The 25,261-nt window shown below is 38.1% G+C and overlaps 1 protein-coding gene across 36 annotated transcripts; it reads left to right on the forward strand.

The window, feature by feature from the left end:
* Positions 1-74: 74 nt before the first annotated feature.
* BCLAF1 (BCL2 associated transcription factor 1) lies at positions 75-24,695 on the forward strand. 36 transcript variants are annotated; one of them, XM_079333238.1, is made up of 15 exons: positions 145-295; positions 5,410-5,548; positions 6,563-6,630; positions 7,625-7,717; positions 8,591-8,714; positions 9,589-10,494; positions 11,899-12,570; positions 12,683-12,852; positions 15,523-15,628; positions 16,524-16,608; positions 17,275-17,450; positions 18,593-18,773; positions 22,278-22,424; positions 23,976-24,185; positions 24,324-24,695. In XM_079333238.1, the coding sequence occupies exons 5-15, from the start codon at positions 8,611-8,613 to the stop codon at positions 24,327-24,329; spliced, it is 2,763 nt and encodes a 920-aa protein (XP_079189364.1). In that variant the 5' UTR covers positions 145-295; positions 5,410-5,548; positions 6,563-6,630; positions 7,625-7,717; positions 8,591-8,610; the 3' UTR covers positions 24,330-24,695. The 36 variants fall into 36 exon arrangements, 34 of the variants coding, with proteins under 34 accessions (XP_079189347.1, XP_079189364.1, XP_079189359.1 ...); XM_079333210.1 differs by having other exon boundaries at positions 170-295; positions 8,597-8,714; XM_079333237.1 differs by lacking the exon at positions 145-295 and adding an exon at positions 408-633.
* The last annotated feature ends 566 nt before the right edge of the window (positions 24,696-25,261 follow it).

Consider the following 25,261-nt stretch of genomic DNA (forward strand, 5'->3'; position numbering starts at 1 on the left):
ACACGGAGCCCCCGGGCGTGGCGCAGGGACACAGTGCGGCGGAGGTGGGCGGCCGCCAGCCGCCATCTTGCTTGAGGACCGGTACCCGAAACCAAGATGGCGCTCAGGCGTTGAGCGCGGGGCTGGCGCTTCCCCGCCCAGAGCGGAAGTGACGCTTCCATGGCAGCAGCCCCCCGCTCCCCCCCGGTGGATTTTGCTTTTCCCCGCGGGCTGTACGTCTCTTCCTCCGGCGAGACGGAAAATGACCGCCCGGCTGCCATAAGGGAGCGGGGCCGCCGGGAGTTCCGCCCGCCAGGTGAAGGAAGGGTGGAGGCAAAGGGGCTGCGTGGAGGCTTGGCGGGGCGGTGGCCCCTGGTTGGGGGGAAGATGGCGGGGGGAGCCTGAGGGGAAGCCGCTCGGCCCCGCCCCCCCCCGAGCGCGCGGTGCTCTCGCGCCGCGCCGTCCCGCCTTCCCCCGCCGCGTGACCTCGGCGCTCCGCAGCCATTATCCCGATTATCCCGATTATCCCGCGCCAGCCGACGGGGAACGGGACGGGAGCGGGTGGTCGCCGTCACCGCCCTGACGCGGGCCACCGCCTCCTGCGGGAGCCGGACCGAGCCGGTGCCGTTCCTCCCTGCGGCCCGGGAAGCGAAGGTAGAAAGGAAAGGGGCGGTGGGAGGCGGCAGCGGAGCTGCCTTGGAGCTGTTCCGCGTCTCTTGGAAGCCTGGCGGGATGGGGCTGTAGGCGTGTGTGGGGAAGGGGCCGGCCGGCAGGCCCTGCTGGGCTGCCCCCCCGGCTGCGCGGCCTTTAGCTTTGGGGCTCCCTGAGGGAGTCAGGAAGGCCCGAGGGGATGTGGCTGTACGACGCTGGTTACAGGAATGTTAAATTTCCCCGTTATGCTTGTGGGTGTGACACTGACGAGGGAAACGGTGCCGGGGAGCAAGGATGCTTCCCGGTATTGGATCAGCCTTGACGGTGGTTGGAGGAACTTCCCTTCGGGCATGGCTGTGGTTCAGCGCTTGTGCCTCAGGTGCCCCACGCCTCCCTGCGCCTCTCCTGCCCTGGTTGCAGATACCCGCAAAACCCCATGAGGGACCGCAGTGGGTTTTATGCCCTTTGCTGAAAGGGACTATTGTGTTCCCAGGCCTGATTATACGGTACTATACAACCATTGCGGGATCATTCCCATTATTTCCCCTTTGCTTTGTGAACCCCCTACCTCTCGCTTTTAATTCTGTGAAAATCAGACTCTTGTTTTGTGTATCATGTTGATCCTGTACGAAGTCAGTACAGTCCATCACTTGTTTATCTCGGAGATCAAAGTTTTGTCCTCAACGGTGCAGTTAAATTTTACTACAGAAATACGTGAGGACATGCAAAACAAAGGTGCTCTTGACTCTGCGAGTAGTCACGGCTTAAGCAATGCAAATGTATAAAAATATCACTCAGAATAGTTGTTCTTGGTGTGGGAGGGATTGGTTAAACAGCGTGGAGTTGCAGGAAAATTCTGTCTAGCTGCTTTTTTCCTCACTCCTCCTCTCTGATAATCATGTTGTTTTGGACAAAAGTGGGGAGAATGAGGACGGGGTAAAGGCTCTGACACTGACGTGTGCCCCAGGCATGCATCCTGTGGCAGGGAGAATAAGAATTGCATCCTCGCACTCATCGCTTTTGATGTTGAGTGACAGGCTATGCTGAATGGCCAGACGAGGTTTGGTGTGTTGCATATATCGGGGCTTGGAGCTAGAGTGCTTCTATCCTGAGCAAGGCTTTAGCGGGCCAGCCCGTGAGGAGCAACTTCTGAGGTGTGGGCCGTGGCTGACAGAATCCTGGGGGCAGGAGGTAGGAGCACGTACCATGAAGAAGGGCCCGTTCGCATTGAGAATGCAGAAAACCTGAAGTGGTCATGGGAATCTAGAAAAATCAGCGGGGAGCTGTTTGGAGTTAGGATGCAGATATTTGGATGGATTATATTCAGGCTGGTTGTCAAGGAGAGGTAGTGCTGTAGGGGTTTGTGGAATGACAAAGAACATTTGGAGTTTGTTTACAGGTAGTGGAGGTAGGTGATGAAAGCTGCTGAGGAAAGTGCTCTGTTTGTCTGTGTGAGAGTTTCTCCCGAAGGTATTCCGAAACAGCGCGTTGCTTGCTTGTTCATTGTGCTGGCGCTGGCCTCGTGCAGCTTTGTGGTAAATGGGTTCTGGGAGGTGATGTGCCTGAAAAGGCAGCTTTTGTCCAGGGTAGTTTTCTTATGGATCACTGCTGCAGCCCACCAAGCACCTCTGGGGGTGTCAGTCTTGGAACAAATGAGGGCGGGAAGATTGCCTTTTCTGCAGCAGCAATTCTAGTTGGTGGCAGAGATTGGAGAAACCACGGTATAAGGGCGTATGAAAACACGGTCTGTAAAACACGCACAAAAATAACAAAGGCTGTCCAAAACAGTATGTGTCCAAAAGCATGCTAATTCCTTTTTGTGTATGGACATATTTCTGGGGCACTTTGGTTTCTTTGTTTTTTTAGTTAGAGGAGAAACATGGTTTTGTTTGCCAATAGTATTACATAAAAGACAGCTAACAATCATATGATGGTTTTGCAGAGGTGATTTTGCTGTTACTAGGATGTTGTTTTTTGGCTTAATTTACAAATATTTTGTGTTATTTTCTGTATAGAAGTTAATGAAGTGTGGGGGAAAAGGCCTTTGTATGTTTTACTGTTTCCATTATGTTTCCAGCATGTGAAGTGGGGGAAATAATGCTTCCCACCTTTTATTTGTACATAACAAGATAGTTTGGGTGAATTTGCCGTAGAATTTTAGTATTTGTAGCAATCCAAGTCACCGATGATCCAAGTAGGATGGGTTTGAGTGACTATGAAATATATTCTATTCTTACGTGTGATGTGCCACTGCTACAGTTGTGGACATAAAAAAATAGGAGGGGGGAGGTAGAGAGTGGCTAAGAAAGCACAGCAGATGTGCATGCACTGAATAGATGACTTACAGTGCTGTCTCATTAAGACTGACTTTATTTCAGTGGGTGTATTATGAGAAACTATTAAAAATTCTGTGAAATTTTGTGAAGGCTGTTCTATCCTCTTTTGTGTTGTCATGGTTGTATAATCGTCCCGTCTTTTGAAGCCTGAATCTCTGAATGAAAACACATTTTGGCAACAGCTTGTGAATTACTTAAACAAGATTTTGGTTTAAATCTACCTGACAGTTTTCAAGCAATGTTTAAGCAAGATAAATTCAGACTCCTAAACAGCTGTAAATGAAGGCTAGCTAAAATAATGGATCTAAAAGGAAACAGTGTTTTGCTAGTGTAAATGGGCGTAATTGTCCTAAAATGTCCTAAACTTACATGTGATGTATAACTTGTAAAACGGCTTAAGAGATCTGTTTTATCTACAGTCTGTCTACTCTGAGAACTCCAACATCAGTGGTCAAGTCTTCTAAAAATACTATATAAAAGGAATCTTCCTCATCCTTTTTTTTTTTTTTTTTTTTTTTTTTTTTTTTATTGAACAGAGCAAATGCTGACGGTGTCACTTACTTCCTTCTTAGTATGTTGCTTGTGGTGGCATAAGCCCGAATCTGTTGTGTGTCTTGTTTTGCTTGATGGCTGTGCTTTCTGGCCAAGATTGAGTACACCCAAAGATCCTGTTGTTTTATTCCTTAAGAAATTTCTCTGAAAGTGATTCAATAACTGACAGATGGTGGACTAGCCAATTTTTGGAAAACATCATGGTTTCTGTGTTAAGTCTTGGTTGTTTGGGTATGTTTAGTTTTGGTTATTTTGACTTTATATGTGTGTGTTTATTTTGGTGAGTTTTTTGTTTGTGGGTTTTTGGGGGTTTTTTTTGGTTGTTTTTTTTTTTTTTTAAGCTGCTTGCAAGTATTTTTAAAAGGTTGAAATACCACCAAGTTTGTTGCTTCTGAAGGCTATGCCAGTCCGGTTTCAGGGAAGCTTTAAGTTTGTGGTGCTGCCAAAAGAAGCAGTCCTACCCAGCTGCTATTTCAATTTCCCTGTGTTGGCTCAAGTGTTTGTGGGCTGTGTAATGAACCATATAAAAAATTAAAGTTGTATTGAAAGTGATCCAGTATATGTGTGCAGAAATACTTAGACTGGCATAGGAGAGATCATCAGGAATGTGAGGAAACCCAGGAGAGGAGAGATGGGACTGTTTATTTGAACTAGCAGGGCCACCTTATTCTGTGGAGCTGCAGCAGCTTGCTTTGTAAAATCCAGATTTTTCAACATGGCAGTGAAATGGTTGAGAGCCAGGCATCTCCTTTCAATTTTTTAGGGTGGAAAGCAAGGGAAAAAGAGGTTTGAGTGGAAAAGAAACATGTGGATGAGAGCCCTGGTGTTTCAGGCACAGACCGTGTTCCTAACGCTCTTAACAACGCTGAGTGATAGTGATGACACTTTGTGTCACATTGCTGATGCACGCCTTTGGAGTGTGGGTCTCTTCTGAGACAGCAACAAATGGTATTTAGGACCTCTTTTTCACTGCCTTTACTTGGCCTGGTGTAGCCACTCCAGCCTGGCCATCAGCAGGAAGAGGCTGTGGGTGCTTTCATTGGCTGCTGTGAACCAGGATGTTGTAGCTGTGGTGTTCTGAGGAATTGGTGCTTTCTCTGTGAAGGTGTGCAGCATGTAGGAGCCGACTCTCACAGACAGCTGCTTTCCTGCATGCTCCTGGTACTACTGCAGTTTTTTTCTAAATTAGCTTTAATAAAGGTTAATAAAATTTTAGATTCTTGCATATTATAAGAATATTTACACAGACCAAAAAAACTTCAGCTATGTAGTTTTTTCCCTTCTGTTCCTAAGTACGAATGTTGTTTGGATAAGTGAGTCTTTTGTGTCAAGCTGCTACCTATTACAATTAAATGGAAACAAAAGTTGCAAATAGTTAAATGTTTTTAATTCAGTAGTTAAGGTTTTTTTATTCAGACTTCTTTTTTTTTCTAAAAAAATACCATTTTATCTGTACTCTTCTTAAAAGACTTAAATGGGAAAAGGGAAGCAGATGTGTTTTAGCTGCCAGGGTTAGATGTGGTATAGCAAATGGGTTGTTTAAAAACAGAAGTGTGGCTACTTTTCACTTTTGCCAGTTGCTAGAAAATATTTCTAAGACTACAAAAATGACTACCAGAGTTTGAGTTATGGTAATTTAAGGTCTTGTTTTCTACTTAGAGGTTTTAAAAGTGTGGTAATTATCTTGTTCTGTTTCCCCAGGATCTAAATACTTGTTTAAATTAGGATTTGGGATTTCAGCTAACACTAGTTTAAGTCAGAAATATAGATTATTTACGTATTCATTTAAAATCTCAGCCTGAACTTGAAGTTTGTATTGCTCTTTCTGTACTAGACTTCTGAATGCCTTCATTACCCTTTACTGGCTAATACCATCTCGCCTTTTGTCTAGACAAAATCTGAAATGGTCCGATACACTACTGTGCTCCTTCGGAGACTCATGCTTGCTGATGATGAGAAGTAAAAACTTAATCTTAATAAAGCATATATTTTGTAGAAATGGGAAATATCTTGGTCACTACTAGTGAATGGTAAGTGGACTTTTGAAAGCAGTGTTTATGAGCACAAATGCTACATTTCTTCTTTTAGATGAAGAAAACACCTGTGGTCAAGTGTGGAAGTGTCCTTTAGGAGCAGTCAATTACTTATACCTTTGGATTTAATTAATTGAATTGTTGAGCTGCAGAATTTCTGGAGTTCCAGCCTGTCTGTAGTGAACTGGGATAAAATTCCTGTATTGTTGGTTGAGTGGAATTGAAAAGTGTTCTTAGTGTTGAGTCAGACTACAGATGTACATACTCTTAAGGCTTGGAAGTAATTAAAAACTGAGGCCAGTGAAAAATTCATACATTTGAGACTGGTTTTGTTATTACTATTATGTTTCCTTTCTGCATAACTGTAAAAGAGCTAATTCTTGAAGATGCTGGCTCTTTAGGTGAAATTGTATATATGTGCATTTTAAACAAGAAGTTATACTAGAGTAATGCTTGTGTAAATAATGCGAGAGAAACCTAAAGATTAAGCTTTCACCGTTGGCCTGAGTTCTCATCCCCATTCTTTTTTTCCAATAAGATAGCTCTAGTGAAGTGCAGAGCTGTGTGCTAGAGCTCAAACTGGTGTAACAGTTTGCCACTGTCCTTTTTGCCTCCTTTTTTTCTGGCTGCATGCCGTTATTTGTTCCATAATCCAGCTCGGTTTGGCCCTTCATTAAGCCACTTGGATAACCTAGTTAAATGAAAGTGGTTTCTAGGTATCAAGAGCTGGTCACTGGAGGATCTGAAGGCTGTCAGGGCTGCTGTGAAGGTGAGGATAATCTGTTAGTGGTCACGTATGGAATGGAGTAGGATTTGCCACTTGCTGCTGGCAGGCTCTTGAGCTTCTCCAGCCTTAGAGTGCAGCATCACTGAGTCCAAGAGTAAATTTGCTAGTTCTTATGTGTTGTCTTTTCATGAGAAACAGATTAACGATTTAACCCGTTTAAGGAAAAAGGTGGTGACTTTTAGCAAATGTTCATGTCTTTGATAATATCACTTTTTGTTCTGTAGGAATCAGTATTGCTGAAAGCACAGAGTTTTGAAATAATTTCCTCATTGATACCAACTAACAGTTAGAGGTAAGTTTAGCTTAATTCCTTTGTAAATGTTCTGATGGAACACAGCTATTGAAAATTAAATCTTTTGCTTTCCTTAATTGTATGTTTGCAGTAAGAAGCTACAGGATATAAAACTCTTGTAAAGATCAGCCGTACTTGTCATACATAGAATGCAAATAATTTAAAGCTGAGATTGAGTTATATTATAAACATTGTGCATCTGATGTTTGGTTTGATAATTACTTGTAACAGAAAAAAAACCCACCAGGTTTTGTTTTCTGTCACTCTTGGAAAATTGGCATGTCTTAAACAGTTTCAAAGGTCAAAATTTATGTTGCCTGTGAGTATTGATGTTAAGAGATTACAAGATGTTTTCTGTAAGTTTAATTAAACACAATGAATAGTATATTCATTAGTAGACTATAGGTTGTGCAAATTTGCTTTTTTAGTGGAAGGAGCCAATAAAAAAAGAGCATTCAATATACTCTTCTTTGCCAAGGTAAATAGTTTTTTCTGAGTTACGTGGAAGGCTGATTTAAGTTCAGTTTTTGCTGGGGTAGTTTCAGATGAGGTTACATCTCTAATGCCATGCAAAATCTTATGGGGAAAGACATGTGGGGCAGGAGGAACAAGTTGACAGGAGAAAAGTTTGTCTGCTTTTCTCTTTTGGGTTCTCTTAGATGTGTCTGAAGTCTCTGTAGTTTTGTTAACTTTAATTTAAACTCTAATGTTTTTGTCTTTACATAATTGAAATACCACCCAGGTAACAAGAAAGATTATGTAAGACAGAAAGTGCTTGCTGTTTTGAGCTAGTATTTTTGATTCAGTAATTTTAGGCTGTAAAGCCTGTTTGCAATACAAAAGGTAGATGTTTGGTTTTTACCATTTCTGTTTTAATTATTATTAAGCAATGATAATTGAGCATTCAAAGGCCTGAAAATGTGCAGTTACTTGTTCATAGCTTGTATTCAGGTTATCTAATGTGACACTTTTTTTTTTTTTTTTTTTTTTAAAGCTGGGCAATTTCAAAAGAAAATGGTAATGGGTGAAAGTTTTTATTAAATAAATTGGGGATTTTTAGCCACTGATCCGAAAAGAAAAGGAAAAGGTGTGTATTTTTTATGGTTGGCACTAATTCTAAATATCTATTACAACTTATGTAAGAAGAAATGATAGTTTATTATGAATTACTTTCTTTTATTTCTAATTGATTTATAGTCAGTTGTAGTTTTCATAGCTTAATTTTTGCTGAAGTGTGTTGAATCTTGTTGCAAGCCATATTGTTTAACTAATTGTTAAAATCTTTAAGTCTGCTGTGCATTTTACATGTAGGTTAAAAAGCAAAATTAATCTAAAAAGCCACAGGATGGGAATCTTGAGCAGTGGAAATTTGGATCAGAGTGATGAGGTTTAGTTCATGTGGTTAAGAGAAATAATATCTGTGGGTCAAACTAACATCTGCTGAACCAAATAGCTTCAGGGTTTTTTCTTTGCTCATGCAAAAGGTGCATTGTAGAGGACTGTGAACTCCTCCTGGAGAAGGAACAGTGCATTGAAAATGCAAGGGAATTACAAAGTATACAATAGCTAGAATTTGGTTACAATATATTAAGATGTCTGATTTACATTATTCTTGTCTTAATGTGCAGAAGTGCTTTGTTTTCTGCGGCCTCCTCTTTCCTACAGGATCTATGTGCAGTTGAATGTGGAAAAAACCTTTTACTGTTACACTTCATGTTTTTAGAGAAAGTATGTGCACTGCAACAATGTTAAATTCTTTAAAATGTGGTTAAGCTTTTAGTTTACTAATAAATGCACTTACACAGTCTCCAAAACTGTTTTGTTTAGTAAATGCTATGCTGCTTTCTAAATGTGTCATTTTAGTAGATGCAAATTTTGTTCATTTGTATCATTTACATGGATGCTAAGTGGTTGCTTCCATTTTTTTCCCCCTCCTCTCATTGCTTTTCCTTTTAGGAAGGAGTAGATCTACTGGCAAAAATGGGTCGATCTAATTCTAGATCACATTCATCAAGATCAAAATCCAGATCTCAGTCCAGCTCTAGGTCAAGATCCAGATCACATTCAAGAAAAAAGAGATACAGGTAAGTTGATGTCTTACTGTGTGAAAAGGTCATTTGGCATATTAGTTTTTGTCTGAAAGATGTTTTTTACTTTCATGATGCTGTGGCAGAAGTGAGCCTGGGATCCTATTTCATTTTAGGCAGTAGGTAAACTATGCTTAGAGTGTAATTTCTGTTTAATTTTTTTCCCCTTTTCCTGTTATCTCAAGATAACTTCAGAATGCTAATGCCTCTTGATGATTTCTGGCCTGTTTGATTATTCCTTTCCCCTTTACATGATGTTTTCTTCATCCAGTCTCTTTTCCTGTAATTTGTTATTTTTCATTAAGCTTTCTGTATTTGAAGTAACTTAAGGCTTCAGTAGATAAGCTTTGCTGTATCTTGTCTTCTCAGTTGCCTCCAGTGTTTTCTTCATCTTACTTGTTAGTGGACATTACCATCTTCCATAGAAAAATTGGGTCAATTGAATGTTTACTCTCTCAGCTGCTGCCATCCACAGGCTGGCATATTAAACTGGGGGTCATGTCACTCTTTGTTCCAGGCTGTGAACTCTGGTGGCTGAGCAGTGCAATGCCATGTTCCAGAGTGGTGATGATCTCTAATAAAATGGCTAGGGTGGCCACTGAGGCTGGTAGTATCTTAATCATGTGGTACCAAGTTTCACAGTCCTCAAGTCCTTAGAAGTATAGATGTGTTTATTATAATTAATACAATAAGAAATAATAAATACAGATTCTAGAAGTTCCTTTAAGACCAGGGGCCTGCATGCTTTACCATTCTGACTGCATTTTGAGAAATCTAGCATTTTGCATCAAGGCACTACTTCTTTTTTTTTGTGTTTTATTTTTTCCCCCCCAAATTTTCCAGTTGTTAAGAGTTTGCTTTTTAATTTTAGTTCTAGGTCTCGGTCAAGGACATATTCCCGATCTCGGAGCAGAGATCGTGTTTATTCTAGAGATTATCGCAGAGATTACAGAAACAATAGAGGAATGAGACGTCCCTATGGTTACAGAGGAAGAGGTAGAGGGTATTATCAAGGAGGAGGTGGTAGATACCACCGTGGAGGTTATAGGCCTGTGTGGAACCGAAGACACTCCAGAAGCCCCAGGCGTGGCCGCTCACGTTCCAGAAGTCCAAAACGAAGGTCTGTGTCTTCCCAGAGGTCCCGGAGCAGGTCTCGTCGATCTTACAGATCCTCCAGGTCCCCGAGGTCTTCTTCATCTCGTTCTTCATCCCCATACAGCAAATCACCTGTCTCTTCCAAAAGACGTGCATCTCTGGAAAAGCAGGCAAAGAAAACTGAAGGGGCTCCTTTGCAAGACAGTCCCTTGAAAAATAAATCACAAGATGAACAGAAAGATACGTTTGAACATGACCCGTCAGAGTCTCTTGACGATTTTAACAAATCATCAGCAGCTTCTGGCGACATTTGGCCTGGCCTTTCAGCGTATGATAACAGTCCAAGGTCACCCCATAGTCCTTCTATTGCCTCCCCACCTAGTCAGAGTTCATCTTGCTCTGATGCCCCTCTGCTTAGCACAGCCCACTCAGCAAAGGACACACCTCAGCATTCCCATTCCATTCAGCATAGTCCTGAGAGATCTGGCTCTGGTTCTCTTGGAAATGGTTCTAGCCGCTATAGTCCTTCTCAGAATAGCCCATTGCATCATATCCCTTCGAGGAGAAGCCCTGCAAAGACAATCCCATCACAGAGTGCCCCCCGTGAGGAGGCTCGGGTGCGGTCGTTTTATCCTGAGGGTGGTGAGCAGGAAACTGCAAAAGGTGGAAAGTTTATGAAAAGGTAAGAACCAAGTTATAAGCCTGCTGTCGCCTCTTAAAAATGTTAGTGTTTCACCAAGATTATCACTGTTACCTTGGAAAATGCATTATGGAATGCTATTAACACTGGTCTGGTTGGAATTGAGCTTGAAAGTTACGTATGCCTTTTCCTGCTAGGATGCTTCAAGGCCTTGAATGTTGGCTAGTAGAGATAGGGACATGTATCCTTGAGGAAGAATTGGTTTGTGCTTTTCCTCTATGGTTTATGTATTCAATTTTTTCCTAATAAGAAAAATCCTAATTGGAATAATGCATCAGACTTGCTGCCTTGATAGTGAACTCTGTTCAGGTATTTCAAAATTTTAATGCTTCATGGAATTTTTTTGAAATGTAAATATTCTGTAAGTCTAAAAATGTCAATGTTGTGCAGTAATTTTTTATGTTGTCATAAACAGCATCAATTGCTAATTGTGTGGTGCACTATGAAAACTTTGTCTTAAATTGCTTTACTTATCAAAGAGGGTAGGCGTTGGTATTCTAGGAATATAATGCTGTCGATGTGAAGGAAGTTCAGTGTATATATTCCAGTGAATGTAAAATTCTTCAATTTGTTCTTAGAAAGTTTGACATAGTAGTTACTTTTGAAAGTTGTAAAAGTCTTACTGGCATTAGACTGTTCCTTTCTAATGTGACTGGTAGATTTCTTACAAAATGAGTTCAAGTTGTGAGTATGCTATATAGACTTGATTGCAGGCTTTTAAAGTAATTTGTCTAGTCAGTGATTTATTATGTAAAAAAAATACTGCTTAGGAGATGAAAAATACAACTTCTCTTGGATTAGATGTGTTGGAATGCATATTAGAACCTGTGGAAACATAGCATACAGATAAGGCAGTGGCTGAAATAATTAATTGGTGTGTTTCTGTGTTTAGGAGAGCTGCCTTCTAAAGGTTCCTTGCTTGAACTCTTCCTTGAATATAGTGAATGCACTAAGCCTGTGCCAGATTGTGGAATTGTCTTAATAATGTGCAGGATCTTGAAAAGAATTCACTTTTTTTATGCTACTACTTCAACTCTTTCAGTAAAAGTACAAAAATGAATTGCGGTCTGAATTTTCAAACCATGTGAATTTGATGGAAAAAATTGCTAGTCTAAGAGAATGTCAAACTGGGTACTGATTAAGAAAACAAGCAAGTAAATTTCTAGGCATTTTACAGAAAGGCATTATATTCTTCAGATGCCTCCATTAGAGCATAAATGACAGTGGATACAGTGTTAATGGTGTGCCAGGCATTGCATGCTAAAGTTAATTGCTCGGAGGAATGTCTTTTCATCTTCTTGGTGTGGAATTGACGCAAAAGAGGAATGCAAGTGAACTGGAATTAATGCAATCCAGAGTTACCAGTCTCTTCTTTGCTATCCACAGGTACACAGATGAAGAGTCTAGAGTATACCTGCTTGATAGGGGTAATACCAGGGAGAAGGAGGCCCAGAAGGAGAGAGGATCAGAAAAAGGGAGGACAGAGGGAGAAAGGGAATGGGAGGAACAGGAAACTTTAGATTTTTTCATTGATAAAGAGACTGGGAAGGAAAAGTTTAATGACTCTGAAGGGGAGGACACAGAGGAGACAGAGGATTACAGACAGTTCAGAAAATCTGTCCTGGCAGATCAGGGTAAAAATTTTCCTACTGCATCTCACCGGAATGCTGAGGAGGAAGGAACCAAATACAAATCTAAAATATCAATCAAGGGCAGTAGAGAGAGCGATGGATTTAGAGATGAGAAAAGTTATAAGTTTAAAGAGACTGGCTATGTAGTGGAAAGGCCTAGTGCAACAAAAGATAAGCACAAGGAAGAAGACAAGAGTTCTGAGAGACTAATGATGAAGAAAGAAACTCAGTCACCTGAGCAGGTAAAGTCTGAAAAGCTCAAAGAACTCTTTGATTACAGTCCTCCTCTACACAAGAATCTGGATGCGAGAGAAAAATCCACCTTCAGAGAGGAGAGCCCACTTAGGATCAAAATGATAGCCAGTGACTCCCATCGTCCTGAAGTTAAACTCAAAATGGCACCAGTACCTCTTGATGATTCCAATAGGTAAATTATTCCACTTAACAGTGTGGCTCTCCACCTGCCTGCAGTGTTGTTCATATTTATTTAAACTAGTGGTTTCTTTCTGTGTGTCTCTTTTGTTGTTGATGCATTTTAGACCTGCTTCCTTGACTAAAGACAGGCTGCTTGCTAGCACACTTGTCCATTCCGTCAAGAAGGAGCAAGAGTTCCGATCCATCTTTGACCACATTAAGTTGCCACAGGCCAGCAAAAGCACATCAGAGTCATTTATTCAGCACATTGTGTCCTTGGTTCACCATGTCAAAGGTATGTGTTTAGTTTATTGTACTGGATCAGTGTCTGACAAGTTCATTTAAACCTATTTGCTGTTTCTAGTACAGGGAGATTTTGGGCCTCTTCTAATGTTGTGATTTAACCAGACTTTCTTCCCGTTGAGGTATGCATGAAAATAATTAGAAAAATAATAGCCACAGAAACTAGGACAAAAAAGCCCACCAGCAGTGTAGAGTATGATAGCATGTATTCTATGTTTCTGGATAAATTTTTGGGCCTAGGTAGCATAGAAAGTTTGAATTTCTGCAGTGTAGTTTAAACATGCTACACTGGTCAGTTTTTCTAGTTTTGTTTTAATGAGTCTTAACATACAATTTTATATTAAATATTGCAGTGTGGGGTGACAGATGTTTTTGGACTGTAAATACAATGGCATTCCTTTTAGAGCACCCAGAGGTATTTTCCAGATTCTTACTAGAAGGTTTTGTTTTATTTTCTCAGTAAGATTTAAGAAAAATTGTATTTTAAATGGTAGTAAAGTTCGTGGTGATAATGTTTTATTCCTATATGACAATATTTTCAGGAATTTCACTTACAGAAACTTGGCAGTGGCTAAATAAACCTCCATTAAATGAGTTTTACACTAATTTTTTTTTTTTTTTTGATATAACAGTAGTGGCTGTTTTCTATAAACACCAAGAACCTTCAACAAACCAAGCACAACCCAAGTCCTCCCCCAAAACCACTGAAATCCAAACCTGGACCATTGAAGTAGATATATTTCACTAGGTCATATATCCTCTGAAGTTTTTTGATGGGAAAACAGATAATTCCTAAAATCACTTGGGGATGTCTGAAGTGTTCTTTAAATGCTTTTTTTTCTATTGCCTTTGCTTTATTTCACTGGATTGTTGTCTTGCTGTTGTGTTAAATGTAACTGAGATAATACAAAGCTGGTGAAAGTAATTTTGACCTATAATTACAGTAAAGGGAAAAGTGGAAATGCTTAATTAGGTACCAGTTTCAATGAACTTTCCTGTAAGCATTGTTTTTAAGATGCATTAGCTTCTAAAATTGCTGAGATTTGTGTGCTAGAAATATGTGCTGAAGTTCAGTTAAAAATCTGATTTTGTTGACATAATTTAGATTACTAAGGCCAAATTATTTCCTTCATATTGAATTACTTGCAAAGTAATAGTCAACAGTAATGGACTATGATAATGTATTAGTTAAAAAAATTATTGGAATATGTGTTTAGTGTATAATGATTTGTTGTGAACGTATCTATTTATTGATATGTAAAGAAATGTAAGACTCAATCCAGTGAGAGCTTCTGTAAATTTTTGCTTTTCTGGTACATACATAGCTGTAGGTGAAAATAATACTTGGGGAACTCTGACATGTCAATCGCAGAATATACTTTTTCTGTAAATTTTTGTGTGTTGAATATCTGATAAATTTAACAGCCTGTCTGGTCAAGTTACTAGAATACATACTGTTATGATTATTTTTAAAAGCAGAACATCTCTTTAAGTTTTAGATTTACTGTGGTCTGTAATCAGAATTTTTGTAATTTTTTTGACAAACTGAAGTTGTGTTCATTATTGGTGTGATGCGACCAGTCTGAACAGCTCTTTATTAATGCAGAGCTGAAAATGCCCAGTGATGTTTTCTTTTTCATTGTAACTAGGTCCTGGAATGTGTTTTGAAATGGCAAAATCCATGTTTCAAAAGTAAAATAGCTGTTGAAAGATACAGATGCCAAACAGGCAAAGTTGAACCTTCTGTCTTCCTGGCAAAAAATGGCATAAAAACAGAATTACTAGCTCAAATTCCTGTGTTTGATGGAATTATGATTGAGGCACTACCCTTGTAGTGGCCGTTTCAAGTTTTAATGGTTGGTTATGAGACAAATGCTGGATGCTGGGCGGTAAGTTGATACAGATGTATGTTGACCTGTTAAGCAGATAGCTTGCTTCATATGTAACATTTCATAGCTCATGACTTTATGTATTTCTATATTACATTTAAACACATTTGTTGAGCTGGTTTAAAAACTGAGTTTTGCTGTGGCTAATTTAACTGTCTTGGAAGGAGAAAATTTGTCAGAGAAGTTGTCAAGTTTGCCAAGATGCCAGATGCTTATATGAATTTATTTTTGCATAGGTGTGTTAATTGTATTGTTTATCATCACCCAATCAAGAAATTGTATTTCTTTATGAAAAGATTTGTTAGGTCATTTAATGCAGTTATTGAAGCATACATTACTTCAATGTTTTCACTAGTTCTTATTTTAAGTTAAAGATGAGATGAATGGTAAAGTGTACTTGCTGCAAGTGTTCATGACTCAAAAGTAGTATCACTTTCTCCTGTGGAAAAAGTATAAAATAATAGTTTAAGAAATTGCTCTTTATCATTAGAGGAAAATGTCACTGAAAATGTGCAAGTGCAGTCAGTAAATGATGCTTGAATTAGATATGATACAGTCATGGCATAGTAGACTTGCAGTGATGCTGTGTGCTGCTATTTTGTTTGGGTTACAGAGTGTGTAAAAATAAGGAAAATTCCACATTTGCTTGCCCTGATAAATTTATTGAAAGCACTGTGGGTTTTGCCTGCTACTTGCCTTTCTGTCAGGAGTAAAATATATGTCGGTTGAATTAAACTAATGAAACAGTGGTTTTTTTCTATTGTAACCAACAGAGCAATACTTCAAGTCGGCTGGAATGACGCTAAATGAGAGATTCACTGCATATCAAAAAGCAACTGAAGAGCACTGCACCCGACAAAAGAGCCCAGAAATACATAGGTATATGTTAATTGCATATGCAGATGCTTTGTGTTTCAAGTAATGTCTTCTAATACTTCTTATTGAGAACCCAAAACACTTTTTTTAATGATTAGGTAATTTGTATAATTACAAAATGCGAAAAAACAACCCCAAAAAACCCCCTTTTGTAAAAGAGAACTCATCTGATTCAGGTCTGGCTTCATCTGTGGTTTTGTGACAGATGTCTTCTCTACCTCTGTATCTCATTTGGGATATATTTACTTTTCTCACATGCAGTGCTCAAATATTGAGGGGCATATGTCTTGAAGATGAAAAGAAGCCCTGTACATGCATCTTTCTACTTCAGTGTGAAATGTTCCATCTCATACTACTTTAGTTTTTGTGTGTGTTAATTTACAGCAGTTTTTTGAAAAATCTGAGAATCTAAAAGGTAAGAAGGTAGGCATGCAGATGTAGTGTCTGATCATGTGCTCTAGTTTTATGATGCAGTGTACTATATTTGTGTTGCATGTGAGGATATAGTATCTAACTTCACAATTTTTCTTGTTAAGAATTTTTGACTTTACAGCAAACTGCTGATGGTTTCTTGGAGGGGGTGGGCTTTCAACTGGCTACATATACTGGTCTTTTTAAAATAAATCATTAAACATTTTTGTCTTCCGAGCTGTACTTAAAATGTGAAAAATCAGTCTGCCTGTTTTCTGTATTTTTCTTTTTAGCATATTTCACACAGAACAGAAGTATGGTTTTTCATTTTCAGTCTGCTTCTGTGCTCTGATGGTGAGGTTTAATAATGCAAAAAGTTTATTCTGCTGCAAAAATGTCTTGTCAGTTTTCTGTTGAAATGAAATGTCTGAGGCTGTTAACAGTCCTGTATATGTATGGCAAGACACTGCTTTTATTTTACATTTAGGAGGATTGACATCTCTCCAAGTACCCTGAGGAAGCATACCCGTTTAACAGGTGAAGAGAGAGTCTTTAAGGAAGAAAGTCAAAAAGTAGGTTTTAAGTAAATGTCCTGTCTGTGCTTCTAAACTTACTAAACTGAGTCTCATTTTAAATCTCAATCTCTGTTTTTCTGTGTATTTATTGTACCTAGAGTACTTGCATTTAGAATTTTTTTTCCTTTGAGTAAAACATGTTACCAAGAAGTTGGTTTATGTAGTGTAATTTTGCTATATTAATGACGTGGTATATAAGGTCAAGTCTTCTGTCCTGCTTCCTTTCTCCTTGCATGTTTCTTGACCACTAAGCTGCCCAAGGACAAAGAATAGGCTTGGGGCAGAGGGAAGTACCAAGATGGTCAGTGAGTAGTGTGGTCGAACTGCAAAGGTGCTTGTGCTCTGTTTAAAAACAATGAACAGGAAGAAATGAATATTAATTACCTCCTCAAACCATGTATTGTGGTCTGTATCATCAAAAACTAGACACCAATTAGCTTGTTGGGAATGCTTGTTTGAAACTGAATTTCTTAGCTGTTCTTTTTTTAGATGTAGCCATTGCATGTAAAGGGCAAAGTCAATTTGTGTGCTGAAGTTTGTTGAAAAATAGGTAAATTCTATTTTTTTTTTTTTTTTTTGATTGATGCACAGTTTACCTTTTCACTGAGATTCTCTAGATGTTTTATTTCAATATTTTGTTGCAAAATATATATTTGTTTACAGGGAGATAAAAAATTAAGGTGTGATTCTGCTGATCTCCGTCATGACATTGACCGACGTAGAAAAGAACGAAGTAAAGAGCGTGGAGACTCAAAGGGTTCCAGGGAATCCAGTGGGTCAAGAAAACAGGAGAAAACTCCAAAAGATTACAAGGATTACAAATCTTACAAAGATGACAGGTAAATGTTTGAAGTCCCTATAGAGAATTTTAGCTTCTAATTAGCCTTTTATAATTGTAAGCTTAATTGCTTTCAATTTTCAATGTATAATGGAACATTTAATTTTAAACAATTAAAATTATTTGTTTTACAGCAAATATGTATTATCTGTCTTTTACACGGCTTATGGTGGATGAGGACAAAAACTTTGGAATAGCAAGCTAACACTGAAAAAAAAAATGACAAATTAATCTGTCCTATTATCCAGGCTACATCAGGAGGTTGGACTTCAATGCAGTACATTTCTATAAACAGTTTGTGTAAGAACTTTGGTTCGTTATGCTTGATTCCGCACTTTTTCAACTCATAACACCCAGAATATGAGAATTTTACTGATACTTAGGTTTTAACATGGGTGAGAAGGGGAATTTTTAAATTTTTGTCTAAGCCAGTGGGCTGTTTTAAGAAAAAAATGTTAGCATATCTCAGTGGATACTGTGTAGAAGTGGTAAGAGTTACTTCAGGTATGACCTTTTCTTTGAATAGAATGCTAAAATCTTGTAAATTGGGTGAAGTTAATACCACTATGGGGTTACTAAAAGTTTTGCTGTAGGAATTTTTTCCCTGCTTTGTACTGTATATAAAGTGAATTTTTACTTACACTTCCTGTTTCCCATTTACTTTGACTTTGGTATCCACATTGTCTTCCACTGGCTAATTTCCCTACAGCCATCTATGTAGGGAAGCCCATACCATACCTCTCAACAGTGTGCAAACTGAACTGTGCCGAGTTACTGTAAAACTTTACCTTGAGGGTTTTTTTCCCTTTGCCTTCTGTTTTTCTGCCTCAGAGGAAAGGCAGATCTTAAAAGTAACAGCATCAATTCATTGCATCAAAATCTATAAAAATCGTATTTAACAGTTTGCAGACTGCTGCTTTCCAACTCACCAGCAATAATATGCATTTAGTGCACTTAAATGTGTCAGAGGAGGCTGGAAAGTGGAAATATACTTCGCCTTAATATCTCAAATATGTAACATGTGACTTTATAACCAGAAGGGGGTTAGTTTTTCATAAAATATAGAGACCCGGTTTAGTATAGCATGTTACAGACTATCTAGTACGTTTAAAATAGCACATAGTATATTTTTTTATTTTTCAGTAAACAAAAAAGAGACCAAGACCGTGCTCGGTCCTCCCCATCTTCCTCCCCATCTTCTTCCTCATCCAGTTCTCGAGAAGAAAAGGATTGCAAGAAAGAAAGAGATGAAGAATTCAAAACCCACCATGAGCAGAAAGAATATTCCGGTTTTGCAGGAGTCAACCGGCCAAGAGGCACCTTTGTAAGTTTTTCTCCTCTTCTTCCCCTGAATTATGAGCACTTGACCAATGGTAATAGTGTAACAAAGAAAATGAGGGAGTGTTGTAGTGATTCATGTTGAGCCAGACTTGAGGTCATTATGTGATATACTGAACGTGAAATGTTGAGTTTCTTTTTTCTCTAGCACTCCCCAGTAGCAGTTAATTGATATGTAAATATGCATTAGTATGATATTAGAGATCCTAGCATAAGGATCTGGTGAACAGGATTCTTGATTATTCTTTGCTCTTCTGTAACAAAGCTGTTTCCTAACAGGATCTGAAAATTCAGTGTTCTGTAAATTTTAAATCTTGGTCCTGATACCTCTTAGCTCCCTGCCACGTTTGTTTTTCCCTCTCATATTGGGTTTGGGTTTGCCCTTCTTTGTGTGTAATGCCTGCAACCTTTTTAATAGAGAATGGCACATAATTAAAAAATATATGTCAACCTTGAAACAGCTGTACTGAGGAGATGGTATACTTGTTATTTTTATGTTTCTTTGACTTCGACTAGCCACTGAGCATGAAAGCTCATTGATCTACTTCTGGAATGTATTTAAGCATTGTGATTTGGAAAGTGGCATATTGACCACTGTAGTCTTCAAAAAATTCTTAAACTTTCAGATTCCATGTTAATTTAATTATTGATGTATGATTTGGAAATGTAGAAGCATTTGGAAAAGCTAGGAATAAATAAAGGAGACCTTGAAAAAGATAAGGAGCACTTAAAAACACCATACAACCCAAGCCAAAAGAAAAAAACCAAAACAGCTCACAAATAGCCACCACACATCCACCCTTCAACAATACAGCAAGCCACAGCTAAACAAACAAAAAAGTCAAGTTCCTTGTAGGTTGGGAAAAACTGTTTTGCATAATAAGTAAGAGTAATTTCATACTTCAACAGTAATTCCTTAAAGTAGCCTGTAATTAAGACCAAATAATGCTAAAATGCATAGTTTAGTATAAATGTTTAGTCATTCAGAAATATTTTGGACTACATATAATCGTGTCTGAAATGCATGTGGCATGTGCATGTTGACACTTGAGGCTTGAATCTTCTATCTAAAAAACTGTAGCCACCTACTGGAAAATTTCAAGTTCTAAATTTCTAACACTAAGAGTGCATCATTTCCTTCCTCTTACTTTTTTATATAGTTATGCTATGGAACTATGTGGCATAAGTATATAAATCCATGGATGGTGTAGGCATCAAATATGACTATCAGCACAATATCTAGCTATATAAAATAATGGTATAAACAAAACAGAAGTTGAACAAAAAAGAGCTTAAAACTCCATCTCCTTTCAGGGAGATTTAGTGGGAGAAAACTTGTAATTTGTTGAAGTTTTCCTGCTTTATAAAACCAGATTGTATGTATTGTGAAAGAGGTGCTATTTTACATGCAATTGAGGTAGATGGGAGCTGGAAAGTTAATAGATTTCTACACATTTAATTGCTAGTGACTGGCAATTCAGTCTATGCAGTGATAACAGGTTTATGTTGCCTAACAACATACATGGTCACACACAGGCTTTTGGAGCAAAATGAGCAGGTGAATCTAAATGGGCCAACTGCTGACTCAGATCTCCTCTTAGGGTTACATCTTGGGTGGTATCAAAAACACAGACCAGGTAGTGTAGGAATGTGTTTGTAAATACAGACTAATAGTGGCTGCATTCCAGTGAATACTGTTTTGCTTTTGGAGTAAATAAAATGCTTTGGGTTTGGATCCTTCTCCTAATAGGAAGCCTTGAAGAATGTAACGTCTCCCCTGTCCAGCAAGCTTATGTTAAGTCAGCAATGGCTTTTCACTGACTTTGGCTGGTACATGACTCTGTTGGATTCTAGGCTTTCCATACATATGCATTATGAATAGTTTTGAAATGTAGACACAGGAAAAATGATAAGTAGAATTTTTCAGTGGCAATGTCATTAGTATCCATTTCTGAAAAAATTCTATGTAGCAGCTCTGTTTGAAGTGAGTTCTTTTTTTGTGGTGGTCTTTCTAATAAGCAAGCCCATAAAGATAGCACCATAGTAGATTTAATGTCCTGTAGTTCTTTACCTGAAAGTTGATTTGGTAGATGGAAACATTAATAATATGGTGAGAAACTGTAGACGTTTTCCTAAAGGGAATCTGATCACAGGACTGAATACCAGGAAATGCTGATACCTTTTTTTTTTTACCTCTTTTTTAAGCCTGTCATAATTCTGTCTTCCCCCTGACCCTCCCCCTAGGTTACTTTTTGTTGTGCCCTAATTTTGTAAAGCTGTTGGAAATAAAGAAAGCATGTCTTGTACAGTTAGTCCTTTGCTTTCCAAATGACTCTCCAAACAATTTTTGCTTGTTTTTTTTTCCTCCAGAGTATTGGATAGGTCTTATGAGCCTTATGTAGATTGTTTTACAACCTGTTTGACTTCAGAGTAATTTAAAATCTGTCCAGCTTAAATTCTGTATTAGAAGCTTGGAGTTTTGTGGAACTAAGTATGCATAATACTTATCTTTTGAGTTTGTTAATTATCTACATTTTTGATCTGTGTTTATGAAATATGCTTATTTTTAACAAATAAATTAGCTTCCAGTCATGTTTTTGTACTATTACTTTGAGGATTCAGTTGTGTGTTTCAAGTAGGTTGTGGAAATTGTGTTCTGTAGTAACTGCAGCTTTTAGCAGTCTTATATTCCCAAACTAACCTTTCTTCTCCCCTTGGATGAAGGGTATAAACTCATTTAATGTTTTTTGCAAGCTAAGTATTTACATGCTGAGATAACTGTATGCATTACTACTTTGTGTATTCTGAGCGAAGGGTGGTTTTTGGTGTGAGACTTCCTAGCCCAGAATTTTAAAACCACAGTAGTTCATTATAAAGAATATTTAAAGCACTCTTTTTCACTTAAGCATTGCTACTCTGCACAGTACATACTATTTAGTTTTTTCTGAGTAAAGAATTTACTAATTTGAAATGTAATTTGGCCTAAGGTACATTCTTGAATCTCAGTTAAAAATGCTTGAGTAACACACAGTGGATATACTCCTTTGAAAACTGCACTGTTAGTATGTATTTCAGAATCACCTTTTCATAAATGATTCAATTGGCTCCATAAATACCTTTCTTTTTCCTCTGAAAGTTTTGTTCCTGTTTCAGTCTAGTTTTCCTCCTGGTTTTTTGTCTGTGAACAGCTTCAGAAGCTTCTTGTGACCTTTTGTTCCAACACACTGGTTTACTAGCAGTCAAATTTCTTTTCAGTGGTTGTGGGTGAACTTATGCCAAGAACTCAAATGTGTTTCACTTAAGTTTGATAGAATCATTATTTCAAAATGAATGTTTGAATATATTTCTTAAGGTAGTATGTGAATTTGAAAATGGTTTTTCCACTTGCAGATACTGTAATTAAGCACAGAACGTATTTTCAGTAATAGAGAACTTGAACTCTACTTTGTGGTGTTATGTAAATGGATTAAATGACATCTCGGTTAATCAGTTTCGAATTAGGGGCAGAGGAAGAGCCAGAGGAGTCTTTGCTGGAACAAATACTGGTCCCAGCAACTCAAATACTACTTTTCAGAAGAGACCGAAGGAAGAGGAATGGGATCCTGAATATACCCCAAAAAGCAAGAAATACTTCTTGGTGGGTGTGGAGAACTCAATGTCTTATGCATGCTTTTGTTTTTTCAAACTTTCTACAAGTGTAGAAGTAGCATGCATGTATGGCCAGGGACTAGAGTAACTGTGGAAGTATCAGGGTGGCTGTAGTGGTTGGTTCTGCTTATCTTTCATCTTTCTGCAGCAAGCTGGCAGTAACTGAGGCCTAACATGAAATTTATCTCCAAAAATTTCATCAGGGAATGGGAAAGAAGGCAGGTTCAGACAAAATTTATTAAAATTCAACTTTAAAAAGGCCTGTGCAGTGTTTTCCTGGATTTACGTCTGTATGACATGTGAGATTTTTCTTAGATTGGTCTGGAAGTCTACAGAAGTGAAAGATCAGGAAAAGCTGACAGTGCTTGTGGATGTACATAGGCAGACTATTTTATGAGCAGTTTTCTGCTCTGAGTAGTGTGATAGTCATAAGAAAATTACCACAGTTTTGATGCCTTTTCCCCATCTGGATTATGAAAGGAGGACCCTTGATGTAACCACTCTAAGTAGTGCAGCACACTGAATGTGTAGCCTCTGCTCCAGTTATTATTTCCATAAAAATGCAAACTTTGAAGGATATTGTTTCATCATTGAAAAATGATCAGTAATGAAGATGAGACCTTCTCCTGTAGCTTTATAGCTTGCCACAAGTATATGAACAGGTAACTAAGAAATAATGCAGTCACAATTTAGGTGTTCCTTTAAGGAGTTCTGTCTTCCTAGACATACCTAAACTTTTTTAATCTGTAAACAGAGGTGTGATAATCTATTTATGATAATAGAACAATCAATTGTGGCTATTAAACTTGAATTTCTAAAAATATTTTTAAAAAGTCACCCTTCAACTACTTCTGTATAATTATATGGGTGTGATACATGTTTAATAGTTCAGACTTCTTTCCAAATCACAAGTTAAACATGCATTGAAACAAGTGTACCTCACTGTTCTAAATATAAATTTTTTTTTACATTAAATAATGGTTTGTAGATTTCATGCAGTGCATGAAATTATTGTGAAAACATATCAAAATGTGTAAGGCTGTATTTGGTAGCAAGACAGCAAACTTAAGGCTTATTAACCAGAGAAACTCAACTATTGTTTTTTAATGTTAGATTTAAACAGTTTGAACTTCATTTGCCCTATGTTGTGCAAGTGGGGTAGATTTTCTGAAAACTGCCTTCAGTTGCCAATTCTTATGGTGTATAAAGAACTCCTTCTGTGCTAAAGTAACTTGGCACTTTCCTAGAGCTTCTTCCAAAGTAACAATTTTTCCCCCTCAAAACTAGTAATTCTTAATCCTGAGTGTAAGTTACAAATTATTTGTTACTAGCATTTGAGGAGACCCACAGTGAATAAAGGCTCTTCAAACAGTTCTGTTGTAGTTTTAATTACAGCATTTTGTCTTTTAAGAATAATTACAATCTGAACACTTGCCTAACAGTTACTTTGTTTTATACATTTGCTATAGCAGAGTATGCTGCCATTATGGGGAACATTCAAGAGGTATCTAACCTTACTCTATTTCTGGTGTTATTGCAGCATGATGACAGAGATGATGGTGTGGATTATTGGGCCAAAAGAGGAAGAGGTCGTGGTACTTTCCAGCGTGGCAGAGGGCGTTTTAACTTCAAAAAGTCAGGTAGCAGTCCGAAGTGGACACATGACAAATATCAAGGGGATGGGATTGTGGAAGATGAGGAAGAAACAATTGAGAATAATGAAGAAAAGGACAGACGCAAAGAGGAAAAGGTAAATCGTTCACTGAATTGCAGATTAGGCAGTTCATCTTGCACTGTGCCAAGTAATTGGATGCTTGTACAGATCACTTTAAAGGTTTTGGAGTTTGATTAACACATTACAACAAGAGTGTTTTCTTTCTTTCCACAGGAATAACCCAGAAGAAAGTTGTAGCTGAAAGAGCAGCTCTTGCACCACCCACACAACATTTTTAATATGTTTTTTTTGTTGTCAAATGAATGTAAGCATTTTACTTAAATTTTACTGTTGGAAAGTAGTTTAGAGAGATTGTTTTTGTTTTAAGCCTTTAGAAAAAAATCATGATATAGTAAACTATGTTAATGATCGTACAGGTAGAAAGTAAAATATTTGTAACAACTTTTAAGAAATTTTACTGTTTGTTATATGCAGTGTAATTCTGCTTTGTCCAAATATATGGTCAAGTACAACTCTAAAAGTTTTGATTCTCCCCTATGTCTGTGTTTTATTCTGAAGTAAACTTACAGCTCTGCACACCTGAAATCTTGGAGCAGCATTTTTTATAAACTGATCACTATTTCCCCATTGCCTTTTTATAAGAATTGTGTTTAAGGGTAGTTATCCAGTCACAGTATAAGTACAGACAGTTGTGCAAAATGCTGATTGTATGTTAATTCACGAGAATTACATTTACATAGTGATAAACTTGGGTTCTTACTCCACCCTGTAGGGGTGCAGCAAGAATTGTACTTCAGCGGTGAAATCATCACTCTTCATTAGTAATCTAGGAAACACATGTGCATATACACACTTCAGTGAATTTCGAGTGTATTCTTTCATAGCAGACCACTTAAGGTAAATTGGTGGCAGTATCAATCTAGTTTCTTTTTTAGCAGTTTCTTTTTACAATTTGTTAGAATTGCCTCTTTAATTTCTCTATGTGGACTTGCCTCTCTAGGTATGTAATCTGGCAAGAGTGAGTCAATCACATGCACAGCATTTAACTTAAAATGAGAGGGCAGGGCACGAGCAGGTGGGAGGAGAGAAACAAATCAAAGCTACCACAAAATCCCTGAAAAAATAAAGCAAGATATGTTCAAACCCGAATT

Source organism: Erithacus rubecula, assembly GCF_903797595.1.
Source record: "Erithacus rubecula genome assembly, chromosome: 2".
NCBI lineage: Eukaryota > Metazoa > Chordata > Aves > Passeriformes > Muscicapidae > Erithacus > Erithacus rubecula.